We start from the raw sequence: 17,502 nt of genomic DNA on the forward strand, positions 1-17,502 counted from the left end.
TGGAGGCCAGCTGGAAGTACAACAGGGCCACACTCTTCTCTGTGCCCCAGGGAAGGGAAGGCACCATTGTGGAGGAAGAAGCCAAGATGATGTGGATGCTTCATTGGGAAAGCTTAATACCCAGAATTTTGTTTCCCACCATGGGAGGGGAAAACACATTCAAAGTGTTTCTATTTTCTCACTCAAAAACAATCACCACAGAAGACTTCTGTGACCAAACGTGTGTGTGTGGGAAAACCCCCACACACCAGGCGAGCAATCAGCTCTATAGTGGACACCAGCTGGGTGGCCTCCAATTCAATTCTGACGCTAACTGGTAATAGTGCCAGGTCCCATAGGTTGAGGGCTCATTCCCCAAGACTGTACTCTACTTCTTTAAAAAAATGCCATTTTTTTTTTTTTTTTTTTTTTTTAAATAGAGACAGGGTCTGGCTATGTTGCACAGGCTGGTCTTGAACTCTTGGTCTCAAGGGATCCTTCTGCCTCGCCTCTGAAAGTGCTGGGATTACAGGCATGTGCCATGGTGCCTGGTCATTGCTTCCACTTCTGATGCCAATTGTTAAGTCCCAGGTGGTTTTTCCTGTGTTTCTTACTGACCAGCTATAAATTGGGCTCCGCATGACCCTCTTCTTGTGTTTGGGTTCAACTAGTTTGCTAGAGCAGCTCACAGAACTCAAGGAAACACACTTACCAGTTTACTACAGGGAATATTATAAAGGATACAAATAACCAGCCATGAAGACATACATAGGGTGAGGTCTGAAAAGGTCCAGAGCCTGGGAGTGATGTCCACATGGAGCTGTGGTGCGCCACCCTCTGGGCACAGGATGCACTCTTGTTTACCTTCCTGTAAGCCTCCACATATTCAGCTATCTGGAAGCTCTCCAAACCCTGCCCTTTTGGGTTTTTAGGGAAGCTTCATTACATAGGCACGGTTCATTAAACCACTGGACACTGGTGATCAACTTAACCTTCAGTACCTCTTCCCTCCCTGGAGGTTGGGGGCTGAGGCTGAAAGTTCCAACCCTTTAATTCTGCTTTGGTGACCAGCCCCCATCCAGAAGCTACATAGGGGCTGCCAGCTGTCAGTCAATCATATATCAAAGGACATCACTTTGGAGATTTTAAGGATTTTAAGAGTTATGCCAGGAAATGGGGTGAAGACCAAATATCTATTTCACAGTATCACACACCCATAGCACCTCCACCCTGCAGGGGCCACACAGCCTGCCCGTATACACTCGCACCTGTATTACCCTGATGCCAAGGGAAAGGAGGAGAAGGGATCCTGTAATCATGCTGCAGTGAGTGAGGTTTGAGGTTTGTGGGGCCAGGAAAAGTTACCCCTCTTCAGTTTGGGGTCAAAATGAATGCCCTGGGCCCCAAACCCATGACTGCAGCTGTGGGCAAGATATCCTTCCCAGGGCCGGGTGCAGTGGCTCATGTCTGTAATCCCAGCTCTTTGGAAGGCCGAGGCAAGAAGATCATTTCAGCCCAGGAGTTTAAGACCAGTCTGGGCAACATGGTGAGACCCCGTCTTTACAAAAAATACACAAAAAACTAGCCAAGTGTAGGGGTGCACACCTTAGTCTCAGATACTTGGGAGGCTGATGTGAGAGGATTGCTTGAACCCAAGAGTTTGAGGCTGCAGTGAGCTATGATTGTGCCACTGCATTCCAGCCTGGATGACAGAGAGGGGTTCAAGTACAGTGGCACAATCTCACTGCAGCCTCGAACTCTTGGGCTCATCTGAAACCCCAAGGGCTGTTTTGCACTCTTGGATGGTGAGACGCGTCTGAGAGAAGACTTATGAATAACTACAACTCAGCCCTCACTCCTCTTCCCTCTCACCCAGGACAGGTTGTCTCATGTGTCTCCCTTGGAACAGTTAGGGAAGATGACAATTGTCCGAGCCACTGCCCAAGCCCCTAGGCACACCTGTGATGACAAGGGTGCACCCTGTGGCAGGGCAGGGGTCAGCAGCGGTGAAGGAATCCTGACCCCAGGCCTAGCATCTGGCGGGGTGGGGGAGGGGGGTGGTGGTGGTAGGTAGGCTCAGCCTCTGCTCACACCAAGCCCTGCACACCTGAGAACATAGTGCCCTGACCCACGAGCTCAAGAAGGAAACCGGAGGGAGAGACAATGATGCTGGTACTAAGACATTTATTATATCATAAAAAGTCCATTGTTCTGTTTTTCCATATGTACATGCTCCTGTGGGCAGTCCCCCACCCAGCCCCTACCTGCCTACCCTCCATGGTGCCAGTCAACTCTCCAAACTGACCAACTAATTAGTAAAAGAGGAAGCACTGGAGGAGGTGGCCCAGGGCTAATGGGAGTGGAAAACAAAGTGCAGAGTGGTTGGGCTTAGTTCTCAATGCCTGACCGTGGGCAGGCACTGCAGGGCCGGCACACAGATGCCTCCCCAGAGCTGCCAGGCTGGAGGCAGAGGCTGCAGATGACAGCTGAGTGCACTCCCAGGCTGAACCCCTAGGAATGGAGCACAGAGGAGGAAAAAGGTCCCACAGCTGATTGGGGGTCTTAGCTGGGGCTATCAACATTCTCTTTTTCAGGTCCCCATCCAAGTGGCAGCAACAGCAGCTCTGACTTGGCCTGAAGAGCTCGTGGCCCGCAGGACAGCCAGAAGTGGGGTCAAGGAAAGCCTGGTGGGAAGCACTGGTCCTGATCTCTGAGTGACCTGCCTTAGTTGACCTCAGAGGTGGGTATGGGATCTGTGGGGCGGGGTGTGGCCAGGAGGGGCACTGGTGAAGTGGCCTCGATGAGCGCAGGGTTGAGGATGATGGGCAGAGTCATGGGTGGCACGCCCACCTGCAGTGGGGAGGCCAGGGGCTGCAGGATCAGTGGGGGCTGAGCCAGGGGTGGAGGCCCATCGGGGGTGGGGCTCAGCCTGCTGGGGCTTGAGGCCACTGGTGATCCTGGGGAGCTGCTGCTGGCGGCTCGGGGGCCCTCGGGCTTCTCAAAGTCTGTAGGGAAAGCAAGGTGGCTACAGTCAGATTCCCTTGTTGGCACAAGACAACTCTCACATTGCCCAGCTGGCTGCTTATAGAATCTTTGTTCCTCCTTGTTCCTGTAAGCAACACGCCCCGCCCTCCACCAGCCTAAAAAGTTGGGAGTCTCCCCTCAAAACACATTTCAATGTTCAGCTACCTTATATCTACCTTCTACCACCTTTGCCAGGCTACTTTTTTTTTTTTTTTGTGCAACAGGGTCTCACTCTGTCACCCAGGCTGGAGTGCAGTGGCACGATCTCAGCTCACTGCAACCTCTGCCTCCCAGGTTCAAGCGATCCTTCCACCTCAGCCTCCCCAGTAGCTGGGATTATAGGTGTGCACCACCAGGCCCAACTAAGTTTTGTATTTTTTTGGTACAGGCGGGGTTTCACCATGTTGGCCAGGCTGGTTTCAAACTCCTGACCTCAGGTGATCTGCCCTCCTCAGCCTCCCAAAGTGTTGGGATTACAGGTATGAGCCGCTGTGCCTGGCCACCAGGTTACTCTCTGTTAGAATCCCTGAAAGGAAACCTCTGAAAATTCATTCCAAGTCCCTGATCCAGCTTTCTCTTCCCAAGCCTGAAGACTGCATAGTTCTCATAGCTTATGGTCCTGCCATTTGTCATGGGAAGAGCGGCAACAGGACTCTCTAGTGGCCTCCTTCCCTTGGCTCACAGCCCCTGCTCAGCAGCATTCCCATGCCCCCTTGGGCCTCCTCTTAGGCCCCCTGCTTGCTACTCAGTGCCTATCAGGCTAGCCCAGAGAGACTCACCACAGGCCCCCAGCTCAGATGGAATCTCTGGGGGAGGTGGATGTCCAGGTGTCCTGGTGTCACCAGCAGCAGAAGTCAGGTGGGCTGAGGCAAGAGGCTTTGGGCCATGAGGCTCCATGGGCATGGGGTCTGGAGATGGTAGAGAATCGAAATGGCATTTCTTAGTGCTTTCTTTCCAGCAGAGCCCTGGCTACCCAATAGCCTTTCTACCCACCCAGGGCACAGACAATAAATTCAGCTTTGGGGACTCTTTGTTTTTTTTGAAACGGAATCTTGTTCTGTCACTCAGGCTGTGATCTCAGCTCACTGAAACCTCCACTTCCTGGGTCCAAGCGATTCTCCTGTTTCAGCTTCCTGAGTAGCTGGGACTACAGTCACCCACCATCACACCTGGCTAATTTTTGTATTTTTCATAGACATGGGGTTTCACTATGTTGGTCAGGCTGGTCTCAAATTCCTGCCCTCAGGTGATCCACCCACCTCGGCCTCCCAAAGTGCTGGGATTACAGGTGTGAGCTATTGTGCCCAGGCAGGGGACTCTTTTTGATAAAGCTGGGCTGAGCCCCCTACCCTGGATGACGGTCTGCTTGAAGAGTTCATCTCGTAGGTGAGGCAGAAAACAGTCAATGCGCTCCCAGGTGATCTCCCAGAGGGCAGAGGGGCCGCCTCCCCGTGCATCTGCACTGTGGAAAATCTCCGCTGTGTCCATCACCAGAAGCATGTTCTTCAGAGACTCAGGGATCGCCTCTGACTGCAGGTGGCAGTGGGACCATGAGAATAGGAAAGAGGGCATGGGGGAGTATGGTAAAGGGAGGTAGCTACCAAGGGGGAAAGGGCAAGTCCTTCCAGCAGGTGGGACAGGAGGCAGGCAGCCGAGCTGAGGTGGAACATACCAGTAAGTCGCTGGAGCCTGCGTGCATGTACTTGTCCATGAAGTCCAAGATGGTGAGCCAGAGGGCCGCAAAGGTAGAGAGCGACAGCAGTGGAGACAGATGCTGCAGGAAGACCTACGGCCCACCAGCCCCCTTCAGCTGAGGGGACTGTAGGAGCCTCTGGACCCCTCTCTGAGGCTGGGTGGCTAAGCCTGTCCTATCTTGTATGAGAATCTTAGATCAGAGATAGAGGAATCTCTGATCTAAGATTCAGAATCCTCTCGGGTCCCCAGGTCCGGCTTAGTGTCCATAGCTGGGGGGTTGTGAGCACCTACAATGAATCTTAGGTCCTGCCAGAAGCCCTGGTTTCCCTCCTTGCGAAAAGGCAGGTATGGGAGAGAGGGTGGGTGTAGGGTGGTGAGCAGTACCTTAGAGAGCAGTGTGGAAGCCCTCATCCGGGTCTCCTCCATCCCGCCCACATCTGCAGGGCTGATGTTCTCCAAGAGCTTGGTAAGTAGAGGAAACAGCACCTGGTGGGGGTAAATGTGCAACGTCTCCCTATGAGGGTCAGCTAGGCAGCCTTGCCCCAAGGAAGCCAGGAACTGGATGGGCACAGAGCAGAAGGGAAGGTATGATGCAGGCTGAAGACTCACATTAGGGGCTCTTCAGGCTGCCTGGCTTTCCTTTTCTTAGGATTTGAACTTTATCTTAAGACCAGTAGGAAGTCCCACCTTGTTAAAACAGGACTCCCATTCCAGGGCATCTAGCTTTTGCAGATCATGTACAAGTAGTGCTCGCTGCAGATAGGTCAGTGCCTGCATCCGTACCTGGCGCCGGGCATCGCAGCACAGGCAGGCAATACCTGAGAGCAAGAGCAGGGTCAGGATCCTTCAGGCATCTTGATCCTGATGCTCCCCAAACTCCCTACCTCTGCCCCTCCTGGTTTACCCTGCAGTAAAGGGCACCAGCAGTGGGCCCAGAGGGTGCGAGAATCAGCTTCAATCTTCTGGCCATCTGTCTCCAGGTGGCGTTGCTCCTCTGCCCATGAGCTGTAGATAGAGGCTGCCCGCGTGTGCAGGGTGTGCATCAGGTCTAGCAACTAGGATCACAGGAGGGGGCAGGACATGAGTGGGGTTAGGTCTGGTGGATCCCTTTCTCCCTTCCCACTCACTGACCCTGACTGAGTCCTCAAGGTGTCCCTAGCACCAGTCATGCCATGACCTCACCTTCTTGCTATTCTTTCCCTTGACTTGACTTCCTGGTTGTTCCAGTCCTTGCAAAGGACTCTCCAAGTCAGAGATTACTCATGAGAGAGAAAGACTTAGGAGGTGTGTGGACTGAGTATTTCATAATCCTGATTCACAGTGAGAAAGATACTTTCTTTTCAATTCTATTTCACACCTGCTGATGACAGAGACAGCCTCACGTTGTTAATTTATTTTTTGAGGCAGGGTCTCACTCTGTCACCCAGGCTGGAGTGCAGTGGCACAATCATGGCTCACTGCAGCCTCGAACCCCCGGGCTCAGGTGATCCTCCCACCTCAGCCTTGCCAGTAGCTGGAACTACAGCTGTGCGCTGCCACGGCCAGCTAATTTTTTATATTTTTGTAGAGATGGGGTTTTGCCATGTTGCCCAGGCTGATCTTGAACTCCTGGGCTCAAGCAATAGTCCTCCCAAAGTTTTGGGATTACAGGTATGATTATACCATGCCCGGCCCAATTTTATTTCTTATTTTTTGAGACAGGGTCTTGCTCTGTGCAAGGCTGGAGTGCATGACACTGTCATGGTTCACTGCCTCCTAGATCTCCTAGGCTCAAGAAATCCTCCCACCTACTCAGCTACTCAGCCTCCCCAGTAGCTGAGACTACAATGTGTGCCACCATGCCCAGATAATTTTTGCATTTTTATTTTTGTAGAGACAGGGTCTCACAATTTTTCCCAGGCTGGTCTTGAACTCCTGGCCTCAACTGATCCTCCTGCCTCAGCCTCCCAAAGTGCTGGAATTACAGGTGTGAGCCACTGTACCTGGCTGTTAATTTCATTTTTAAAACAGAAAACCTCAGGCTCAGAGGCTTTGATGGGCAATAGTGTCTGGCCAGATTTAATACATTTTTACTTTTATCATTTTTCTTTTCTTTTCTTTTTTTTGAGACGGAGTCTTGCTCCGTTGCCCAGGCTGGAGTGCAGTGGTGCAATCTTGGCTCACTGAAAGCTCCGCCTCCCGGGTTCACGCCATTCTCCTGCCTCGGCCTCCCGAGTAGCTGGGACTATAGGCGCCCGCCACCACGCCTGGTTAATTGTTTTGTATTTTTAGTAGAGACGGCATTTCACCGTGTTAGCCAGGATGGTGTCGATCTCCTGACCTCATGATCTGCCCACCTCGGCCTCCCAAAGTGCTGGGATTACAGGCATGAGCCACTGCCCAGCCACTTTTGTCATGTTTTTATGGTTATTCTATTTAAGGCAACTGGTTCTCCATCAATTTAGTGATATATACTCTGCTCACAGAATTAATTTTACATGCCTTTGAATAGATACAGGGTAACTCTGGAAGGACAGACAAGAAACTGGTGACAGTGGTTGCTTCTAGTGAGGGGAACTCAGCAGCTGGGGACAATAATGGATTGGAAACTTACTTTTACCAGTTTACCCTTTTGTACATTTTGAACCTACTTACCAAATAAGTAAACCTTAGTTTAAAAATAAATTTAAAGGCCAGGTGCGGTGGCTCACACCTGTAATCCCAGCACTTTGGGAGGGCAAGGTGGGTGGATAGTGAGGTCAGGAGATCAAGACCATCCTGGCCAACATGGTGAAACCCCATTTCTACTAAAAATACAAAAAATTAGCCAGGCATGGTGGCACACGCCTATAGTCCCAGCTACTCGGGAGGCTGAGGCAGGAGAATCGCTTGAACCCGGGAGGCAGAGGTCGCAGTGAGCCAAGATCACACCACTGCACTACAGCCTGGGTGATAGAGCGAGACGCCATCATAAAATAAATAAAATAAAATAAAAACAAATAAATAAATAAATTTAAGCAAATAAAGACTTACAGGTAAGGTTTTGGGTAAGGGAATATTGTTAAGATGGTGGCCCAGGGCCTGGGCTGGCACACATGGGCCCTTCCCCTCAGCCCTGGCTTTCCCTGGCTGCCCCAGTCTCCCAGTATCAGGTGCAGGGGAGGAGAGGAAGTAAAGGGTGCCATACTTACGTCCTGACTGACCTGTAAAGACACCGTATGGTAGCTGGCAGGCACGCCTTCATCCTCATCATCATCACTCTGCCCGCCCCGAGAGGCATGTTGGCTGGAGGTTCGAGGCCGACGAAGCATTGATCCCTCTTTGGATTTCTTCTTGAAGCGGTTCCCTTTGCTGTCATATTTGTGACTCTTGCCACGTTTCTCCTGGGACTTGCATCCTGAGCAGAGCCAGACTCAGGTCACATTTCCGTGTCTATATAGGCATAGATACCCTGCCTTTTCTCCCCTCTCGGCCTCTCCCCTGCATAATCGCATGGCTATTCCCCAGCTGCCCCCTCATCAGCTGACCCACCGCCATTCAGACTGGCCTCCACAAAGATCCGGAGAGTCTTGACACACAGCTCAAAGTTGTCAGGTGTGATGTGGGCAGCATCACGGACGATGAAGGACAGCGATTCCACACACTTAAGCAGAGACTTAGTGTCGTGCGGCCCCAAATCCAGTCCCACTGTTAGGCTGTATTGATTGATCAGGGGTGAAGGGCCTGGGCGGCTGGGCCCTGGCTTGGAGTTATCAATGTCATCCTTCCCGACCTGTAAAGTACACAGAGGAGCTGGGGACCCAGGCTTGGCCCCTATGTGAATGTCCTTGCAGAGGACCAGGAATTCTTCCCACAGGTCAAGCAGGGGAGACTCAATTGCTGCCCGTATTGTCACTCACCACTAACCAACCACTGTTGACCACATCGGCATCTGTGGCTGATCGGTGTATCTTGCCCGGCCTGCCATGGTCAGTGTAGACCTCTGAGTCAGAAGTGTACCCGCGATCCAGGCTCACATCATTTTGATGGTAGGATGGGAGCTCACTGTCTGACTGGGCCCCTACAGTAGGCAGGGAGAAGGGCAGAGTCAGGGTAGGGATGGGGCACTGGGATGAGGGAAAAATCAGGCTCTCAGAAAAAAGATGCTGAGGCCTGGCCTCCCTTCTCTCTGGCATGGTTTACTTTAATTTCTGTCACCAAAGGGCCAAAGGATGGCCAGAACAGCTTCTCTGTTGACCAAATAAGGTGGCAGGCTAATCTGGGCTCCTGATGGCATCTAGTGGCAGCTATAGTACCACTCTAGGGAGTGGTGGCAAGGACAAATAGGCAATGCAGAAGGCTGTGAAGCCAGGCTTTCTACTGTCCTGAGGACTGTTTTCCCAGTTTCTGGGATTTAGTGATTTATCGATTTAGTGATATAAAGTCTGCTCAGAATTCTGGGAAAACAGTCCTCAGGACAGCTCAGAAACAGAAACTGGGAAACAGTCCTCGGGACAACTCAGTCCTCAGGACAGTAGAAAGCCTGGCTTCATAGCCGTCTGCATTGCTTATTTGCCCTCATGCTATTTAACTTATGGGTACTGGCCAGCAGGCATTGGAAGCTCTGGAAGCAATGGCAGAAGCCAGGGCTGTTTAATCTGCTGAACGTAGTAACCTGTGTTTTGTTTTCCTGTCCCAACTCCTGGGGTGTAACTGTTTATCTGCCAGCCTGAGTCTCCCTGGGAAAGGGCTTACCAGCATCAGGTGCATCTGCCCTGGCTGTGGCCTGCAGAGCAGCTGGAGGTTTCACCCCTGAGCCGATGCACTCCAGCAGCGTGAAGAGTGTGGCCCAGTCATCACCTGAGTGAATGTTGGCTGCGTTGGTCTTCAGGAGTTCATGGAGCCCATACGCAACCTGGTGGCTGACTCGGGATAGCACACTGGGCTTCATCAGTAGCAAAATGCGCAGGGAGAGCAGTACCTGGAGTGGGGTTAGGGTAGGAAGTGGGGAGTGGGCACACAGCTTCCTGTCTAGTTTTCTTCCCCACCAGTCTCCTTAGGTCAGTGAAGACAGTTTGGCTAGGACCCAATTTAGGATACTGCTCTGGTCTTTTCTTTTTTTCAAATAGAAATACATTAATTATATTATTTGAGACAGGGTCTTGGTCTATCTCCCAGGCTGGAGCACAGTAGCACAATCACACCTCACTACAACCTGAAACTCCTGGGCTCAAGTGATCCTCTTGCCTCAGTCTCTAGAGTAGCTGGGACTACAGGTGCGTGTGACCACACCTGGCTAATTATTTTTTCCTTTTTGGAGAGATGGGGTCTCGCTATGTTGCCCAGGCTGGCCTTGAACTCCCAGGCTCAAGTGATCTTCCTGTCTTGGCTTCCTGAAGTGCTGGGATTATAGGCATAAGCCACTGTACCCAGTCTCAAATAGAAATTTTTATTGAGAAAATTATAGGTTAATATGCAGTTGTAAAGAAATAATACAAAAAGGTCCCTTACATACTTGCCCAGTTTATCCCAATGGTAACATTATGTAAAACTATAGTATAATATCATAATCAAGATACTATCTGATCTTACTCAGATTTCCTGTTTTACTTGCATTTTTGTGTGTATTAATTTCTATACAATTTTATTACCTGTGTAGGTTTGTGTATCCACCACAAAACAACATACTGAACAGTTCCACCACAACAGTATCCCTCATGTTGCCTTTTTCTTTTTTTATAGACAGGTTTTGCTCTGTCACCCAGGCTGGAGTGCAGTGGTATGATCATAGCTCACAGCAGCCTCAAACTCCCGGGCACAAGTGATCCTCCTGTGTCAGCTTCCTGAGTAGCTGGAACTACAGGCATGCACCACCATGGCCAACTCATGTTGCCCTTTTATAACCACACCCACTTCTTCCTTCCTGTCCCCACCCCTAACCCTTAGCAATCTGTATTCAAATTCTTTTTTCTTTTCTTTTTTTTTTTTGAGGTGGAGTCTTAACTCTGTCACCCAGGCTAGAGTGCAGGCAGGATCTCGGCTCACTGCAACCTCTGCTTCTCGTGTTCAAATGATTCTCCTGCTTCAGCCTCTCAAGTAGATGGGATTACAGGTGCGAGCCACCACACCTGGCTAATTTTTGTATTTTTAGTAGAGATGTTGGCTAGGCTGGTCTCGAACTCATGACCTCAAGTGATTCACCAGCCTCAGTTTCCCAAAGTGCTGGGATTACAAGTGTGAGCCACTGCACCCGGCCTGTCTTCAAATTCTAAAGTTCTGTCATTTCAAAAATGTTATATAAGTGGAATTATATATTCTATAACCTTTTTAGATTGGCTCTTCTTTCACTCAGCATAGTTCCCAGGAGATGTCTGTTGCTTTAAATCGCTGAATAGTATTCCATGGTATGTATGTACCACAGTTTATTCACCTATTGAAAGTCATCTGGGCCGATTCCAGTTTTTGGCTATTACAACTAAAGCTTCTATAAACATTCATGTACAGGTTTTTATGAGAAAGTAAAATTTCACTTTTCTGGGATAAATGCCCAAGGCTGCAATTACTGGGTTGTATGGTAATTATGTTTCATTTTATAAGAAACTGCCAGCAGAGTAGCTGTACCATTTTACATTCCCAAGCAGCAATTTTTGAATGTTCCAATTTCTCCACAGCCTTTCAGCATTTGGTATTGTCACTACTTTTTATTTCAGCCATTCTGAAAAATGGGTAGTGATGTCTCATTGTGGTTTTATTTTTTTCAGATGGAGTCTTGCTTTGTCACTCAGGCTGGAATGAAGTGGCATGATCTCAGCTCACTGCAACCTCTGCCTCCTGGGTTCAAGTGATCCTCCCACCTCAGCCTCCTCAGTAGGTGGGACTACAGGAGTGCGTGACCACGCCCAGCTAATTTTTGTATTTATTGGCAGAGACATGGTTTCACCATGTTGGCCAGGCTGGTCTCAAACTTGGAACTCCGGAGGCGGAGGTTGCAGTGAGCTGAGATCACGCCACTGCACTCCAGCTGGGCGACAGAGCGAGATTCTGTCTCAAAAAAAAAAAAAAAAAAAAAAAAAAGAATCACTCTGGGATTAAGACTTACTGTCTACTTTGGGAGGTGATCCGCCCACCTCAGCCTCCTGAAGTGCTGGGATTATAGGCAGGAGCCACTGCGCCCAGGCTCATTGTGGTTTTAGTTTGCAGTACTCTGATGGTTAATGATGCTATCTTCATTTCATGTGCCTATTTGCCCTCTGTATGTCTTCTTTGGCGAAACATCTGTTCCTATGTTTTGTCCATTTTCTATTAATAATTTGATTGGTTTTTCACTGTTGTGTTTTGAGAGTTTCTATATTATAGATACCATTTTTCAAATATGTGATTTGCAAATATTTGCTCCTCGTCTATAGCTTGTCTTTTCATCCTCTTCACATAGGCTTTCATAGAACAAAACTTTAAAATATATTAATGTAGTCCAACTTATCAATTTTTTCTTTTCTAGATTGTGCTTTTAATGTCAGCTCTAAAAATTATTATTTTTTTTGAAAGAGAGTGCCCCCCTGGATCTGTTCCATCCAGACAGTGTTGAGGCAGGAGACAGATCCACGGGATTGCCAAACGTGCTAAAAATTATTTGCTTAGCTCTGGATCCTGAAGATTTTCTCCTGTTTCTGAAGTTTTTATAGCTTTATATTTAAATCTATGATCCATTGGAGTTAATTTTCCTGTAAGGTATGAGTTTTAGGTCAAGGTTCATTTGCTTTTTCCTCCTATGTATTTCAATCACTCCACCACTTATTGAACAGGCTGTTCCTCCTCCACTGAATTGTTTTTATATCTTGATCAAAAAATCCACTGAACATATTTGTGTTGAGCTTATTTCTGGACTCTCTACTCTCTTCCATTGATCTACGTGTCTGTCCCTCCATCGACACCACATCATCTTGACTACGGTAGCTATACAGGAAGTCTTTTTTTTTTTTTGAGACAGAGTTTCACTCTTGTTGCCCGGGCTGAAGTGCAATGGCGTGATCTTGGCTCACTACAACCTCTGCCTCCTGGGTTCAAGCGATTCTCCTGCCTCAGCCTCCTGAGTAGCTGGGATTACAGGCATGCCCCACCATGCCTGGCTAATTTTGTATTTTTAGTAGAGACGGGGTTTCTCCATGTTGGCCAGGCTGGTCTGGAACTCCCAACCTCAGGTGATCGCCTGCCTTGGCCTCCCAAAGTGTTGGGATTACAGGCGTGAGCCACAGCGTCCAGCCGACAGTAAGTCTTTTTTTTTCTTTTTGAGATGCAGTCTCGCTCTGTCGCCCGGGCTGGAGTGTAGTGGCACAATCTCAGCTCACTGCAACCTCCGCCTCCCAGGTAAAAGCGATTCTCTTGCCTCAGCCTCCCGAGTAGCTGGGATTACAGGCTTGCATCACCACGCCGGGCTAATTTTTGTAGTTTTAGTAGAGATGGGGTTTCACCATGTTGGTCAGGCTGGTCTTGATCTCCTGACCTTGTGATCCACCCACCTCGGCCTCCCAAAGTAGACAGTAAGTCTTTTTTTTTTTTTTTTTTTTTTTTTTTGAGACGGAGTCTCGCTCTGTCGCCCAGGCTGGAGTGCAGTGGCCGGATCTCAGCTCACTGCAAGCTCCGCCTCCCGGGTTCACGCCATTCTCCTGCCTCAGCCTCCCAAGTAGCTGGGACTACAGGCGCCTGCCAGGTCGCCCGGCTAGTTTTTTGTATTTTTAGTAGAGACGGGGTTTCGCCATGTTAGCCAGGATGGTCTCAATCTCCTGACCTCGTGATCCGCCCGTCTCGGCCTCCCAAAGTGCTGGGATTACAGGCTTGAGCCACCGCGCCCGGCCGACAGTAAGTCTTAATACCAGAGTGATTCTTTTTTTTTTTTTTTTTTGAGACAGAATCTCGCTCTGTCGCCCAGCTGGAGTGCAGTGGCATGATCTCAGCTCACCGCAACCTCCGCCTCTGGAGTTCAAGTGATTCTCCTGCCTCAGCCTCCCAAGTAGCTGGGATTACAGGTGTGCACCACCACACCCTGCTAATTTTTGTGTTTTTAGTAGAGATGGGGTTTCACCATGTTAGCCAGGCTGGTCTCGAACTCCTGACCTCAAGTGATCTGCCTGCCTTGGCCTCCCACAGTGCTGAGATTACAGGCATGAAGCACTGCACCCAGCCCAGAGAAAATGATTCTTTCCACTTTATTCTTTCTAGCTATTCTAGAGCTTGTGCCTTTCCATCTAAATTTTAGAATAAGCTTGCCTATGTCTACAAGAACCTTTCTGGGATTTTTATAGGAGTTATGTTGGATTTACAGAACAATTTGGGGAGAAGTGACAACTTTACTATGTTGAGCCTTCCAATCCACGAACATAGTATGCCTCTTCAATTATTTACATCTTCTTCAACTTATTTTGTAGTTTTCAGCATACAAATCTTATACATGTTTTGTCAGCTATATATTACTTCACTTTATTTGGAACACTTGTAAATGGCATTGTATTTTAAATTTCAGTTTCCATATTGTTCACTGTTAGCATGTAGAGATATAATTACTTTTTGTGTATTGATATCACATCCTGTGACCTTGCTGAACCCACTTATTAGTTCTATGCTTGTTGTTTTCTGTAGTTAAGCAAAGAGATCTCAGGTGGGTCATAAGCATGACAGGAAACCAGGTATAGAGCTGGGACTATTATAAGGCAGTAGCAGGCCAGTCCTACAAAGCAGATTCTTAGGAGGCTGAGGTGCAGAGCACAGGCTCCATGCCTGAGGCCATTTCAGGCTCACTCACAATGCCCCCTGCTAGACTGCACCAGCCCTGTGGTTGGTCACTGGGCTCATGCTATGGGGCACTAAATGTACTCTCTGTCTCAGGCTATATTCATAATTGACAACTGTGGCCTTAATCCCTTGCATACCTGCCCACTCTCCAAGATGCATTCTGCTTACCTGACCACTGATCTCTTCTCTCCGGAGCAGCCGAATGGCCAGGCGTAGCAACCCCACCACTGCCCGCTCCACAAGGAAGCAGAAATCTTGTGCCTGAACACAGAGGTGGTATAGATGGTCTCGAACAGTCTGCCACACACAGCCCACACGATCCCTGTGTAGATATAAAGGAATGAAGATAGTCTCAGCCAGAGAGGCCACTGGGCATTAGGTCCCCTAGGGCTTTCAGGGCTCATTGATATTATACCCTAAGTAGACAGGAATGATGAGTAAGCTTTTCCCCTGCTGCCTACAGTTCCCCAGAGCCCACTCAGCCAGATGGCTTCCATCCCTTTGGCACAAGCTCAGCTTGGGGTCTGCCTAAAGACTACGCTCATCTTACCTGTTCTCCAACACAATCCTTAGTAGCATCTCTAGGCAGAAAGCAGCATCTTCCTCATCATATGTCTCTTCATCTGGTGTCACTGAGACCAGAGCCTGAAGGGGAACAGCAGCAGAAAAGTAGGCATGGAAAAGAAGCCAACCACTGGCCCTGTCCTGACAGAAATAATACTGTCCCTATCACCCTTCCCAGATTCAGCCAGTTGTTCCATGTTTCCTTTCTTCATCCTTTACCTTCATGAGCTCCTGTAGTGACTCCAGCTGGAGGAACTTGCTTTCTGTGATCATTTTTTCTGGGTCACATTGCTAGAGAGGGCAAAAGAGAGAGGGGGTCTTTGACAAGGGCTGAAGGGAAAATAATGTCCCCAAGAGCCAGGGAGAGAGGGCAGAGTCAGCCCTGGTTACAAATCTGGATGATTTATTCTTCAGTTCACTGGGTAGCATCTGTCTAATAGGAAGGTGTCTAGGCTTTCTCACCAGGGGTGGATGGGCAGTTACCTTTATACACTCTAAGGCCATTCTCTTGGCCTCTTGGTTTTCAGTGGATGGGCCCCGCACACTAGACTGCTCAGGACCACTCAGTGTTAGCCAGCTCACAAAGCTCAGCACTGTTGACTCTCCTCTGTAGAAAAAGGGCACATGACCTGGTAAGCCCCAAAGTTCTGACTCTCCCTCCCCAAGCCCCTGAGCCTCTGGTCTGCTCCTACCGGTTTGATGGTGTCTCTTCCCGCTGTAGAGAGATCTTGCCATTGGGATCCACAAAATCTTCCACCTGGAAAAGTAAGTCAAAATAATTTCTTTCCATATGTCCTTTGTATTTTGCCCCTGCCTCCACCCACCAAAGTACTCTGGATTTCCTCCTGTAGGCTTCTGCCCCTATACTATTGTTCCAATTGGTGATTGGCAATGGCATCTACCAGCCTTCTTTTACAGCTATCCCCTAAGATCTGTGTTCTTACGTGTTTGAGGCATTCCTGGTGAGCTGCGGCAGGCATCAGGCCCAGCATTACTCTCAACTACTTACTTCTACATACAGATAGCATACAATGTTGCAGCTCTTGCCTTGTTATTGCTGAGTAGTCTCCTACTAAGAATTACCTCCACCATAGCCTTGGGCAGTAGTTGGGCTCGGAAGAGCTGCAGCATGGCCTCCATGATATTCTTCCAGCCCTCCCGCAGGATATCACCATGACGATGGGCCAAATGGAATACTGTCTTGGCTGCAATATGGGCTTTAGGGTTGCTTCCAAATACACTGGGCAGGTTTTCAATAGACTGGAAAAGAGGATGAGAAGAGACTTAAGGCTGAGCTAATGTCTAGAAAGGAAAATCTCTTAGGTCTCTGCCTATGATGGTTCCCTCAGGGTCCTTTTATTGGCTCTGCTTCAATTCCCCATAATACTGGTGGGAGTGGGTTAACCTAGTTAAGGCCTTCCCCACTCCTATATCTCCTTTCCCATCCCCATTACATGAAGTAACACTAGTTTTATCCCAGAGTGTGCAAGACAGAAATGGCCTAAGCTCTGGTATATTCAAGTAGGGGCAGTGAGGGAAGATGCTGAGGGCAACCAGGTCTGTTGATAAGGGTAGATCCATGGCTAAAAGAGAGGTCCTCCTTTGGAGCTCCAAGTACAAAGTTCCTGCACCTGCTCACCTCACTGCTGAGAGCTGTGAATTTGCATAGAGAGATGATGAGATTGTCAAACACATCGCTGAGGCCATAGTGGGCGGAGATCATGGCGCACTTCCTGTAATGTTACCCCCATCCCAGAAACAGAGTCACTGGAAGGCCAAGCAGCCCTTCCAAGTCCCTGAGCTTGCATGGGGCTCTTCCCCAGTCAGTCTCAGGAAGAAACCTTTTAATCTTGTTTCTGTTTAAGACTGAGCTTACCCAAGCTTCAGCCTCCCTCCAAAAACTCAGGGGGATCCCCATTCTAACGAAGAGTAGGAGTCAGAAAGGCATGGAGAAAACCATGTTAGCTCACAGAGGTGAGCTTGCGGGAGGTGAAGACCAAGGCCAAAGCTGGGCTACCTGAAGCCTGAGATGGCTTTCTGGATGATTGTCTCCTCAAGGCTTTTGTCAAAGACATAAGAGAGAGCAGCAATAGTGGGGCCCCAGGTCATGGTGAAGAGGTCAAGATCATAGCTGGCAGTAGGCACACGCAGGAATATGCCCTCAGGGGTGGCACCTCGATGAAGCAGCACATTCCACACATAGTTCTCCCGAACCAAGCCCGTCTGCTCCTCAGGCATTACAATTTCCTCATTCCTGTCAGGAGGTAAGGGAAGGAGCAGTTGCACTGCTTTGAACCTGACTGGTTCCAAACCAAGACTAGGAGTTCATCCATACTAGCACTCTCCACTGGTCATCAGAACTGCAGCTCAGTGGTCTGCTTTCCACCCACCAGTGGAAGGAGGGAGAAAGAAAGGAAGTGTCCTATAATCTCAAAGCCCTATCTGGAAGTGAGGCCTTCAGTTCTGTAGTAAGATCACACATTCTTACTGGGTGTG

The 17,502-nt window shown here is 49.2% G+C and overlaps 1 protein-coding gene across 5 annotated transcripts in view; it reads right to left on the minus strand.

The window, feature by feature from the left end:
- Positions 1–2,143: 2,143 nt before the first annotated feature.
- GBF1 (golgi brefeldin A resistant guanine nucleotide exchange factor 1) overlaps positions 2,144–17,502 on the minus strand; it is a 142,333-nt gene continuing 126,974 nt past the window's right edge. For 2 of the 5 annotated variants that reach the window (XM_010356162.2, XM_030940421.1), the window contains exons 22-40: positions 17,024–17,260; positions 16,646–16,739; positions 16,090–16,266; positions 15,699–15,763; positions 15,490–15,613; positions 15,226–15,297; positions 14,993–15,087; positions 14,611–14,764; positions 9,412–9,637; positions 8,577–8,737; positions 8,209–8,449; positions 7,869–8,074; positions 5,603–5,753; positions 5,386–5,516; positions 5,083–5,184; positions 4,676–4,789; positions 4,353–4,533; positions 3,783–3,911; positions 2,144–2,984 (exon numbers count right to left, since the gene is read on the minus strand). In XM_010356162.2, coding sequence (XP_010354464.2) covers positions 2,704–2,984; positions 3,783–3,911; positions 4,353–4,533; positions 4,676–4,789; positions 5,083–5,184; positions 5,386–5,516; positions 5,603–5,753; positions 7,869–8,074; positions 8,209–8,449; positions 8,577–8,737; positions 9,412–9,637; positions 14,611–14,764; positions 14,993–15,087; positions 15,226–15,297; positions 15,490–15,613; positions 15,699–15,763; positions 16,090–16,266; positions 16,646–16,739; positions 17,024–17,260 — 2,941 coding nt within the window. In that variant the 3' untranslated portion in view covers positions 2,144–2,703. The remainder of the gene's footprint in view (positions 2,985–3,782; positions 3,912–4,352; positions 4,534–4,675; positions 4,790–5,082; positions 5,185–5,385; positions 5,517–5,602; positions 5,754–7,868; positions 8,075–8,208; positions 8,450–8,576; positions 8,738–9,411; positions 9,638–14,610; positions 14,765–14,992; positions 15,088–15,225; positions 15,298–15,489; positions 15,614–15,698; positions 15,764–16,089; positions 16,267–16,645; positions 16,740–17,023; positions 17,261–17,502) is intronic. The other 3 variants (XM_010356163.2, XM_030940422.1, XM_030940424.1) reach the window with 3 other exon arrangements.

Source organism: Rhinopithecus roxellana, chromosome 11 (assembly GCF_007565055.1).
Source record: "Rhinopithecus roxellana isolate Shanxi Qingling chromosome 11, ASM756505v1, whole genome shotgun sequence".
In the NCBI taxonomy this organism is placed as follows: Eukaryota; Metazoa; Chordata; class Mammalia; order Primates; family Cercopithecidae; genus Rhinopithecus; species Rhinopithecus roxellana.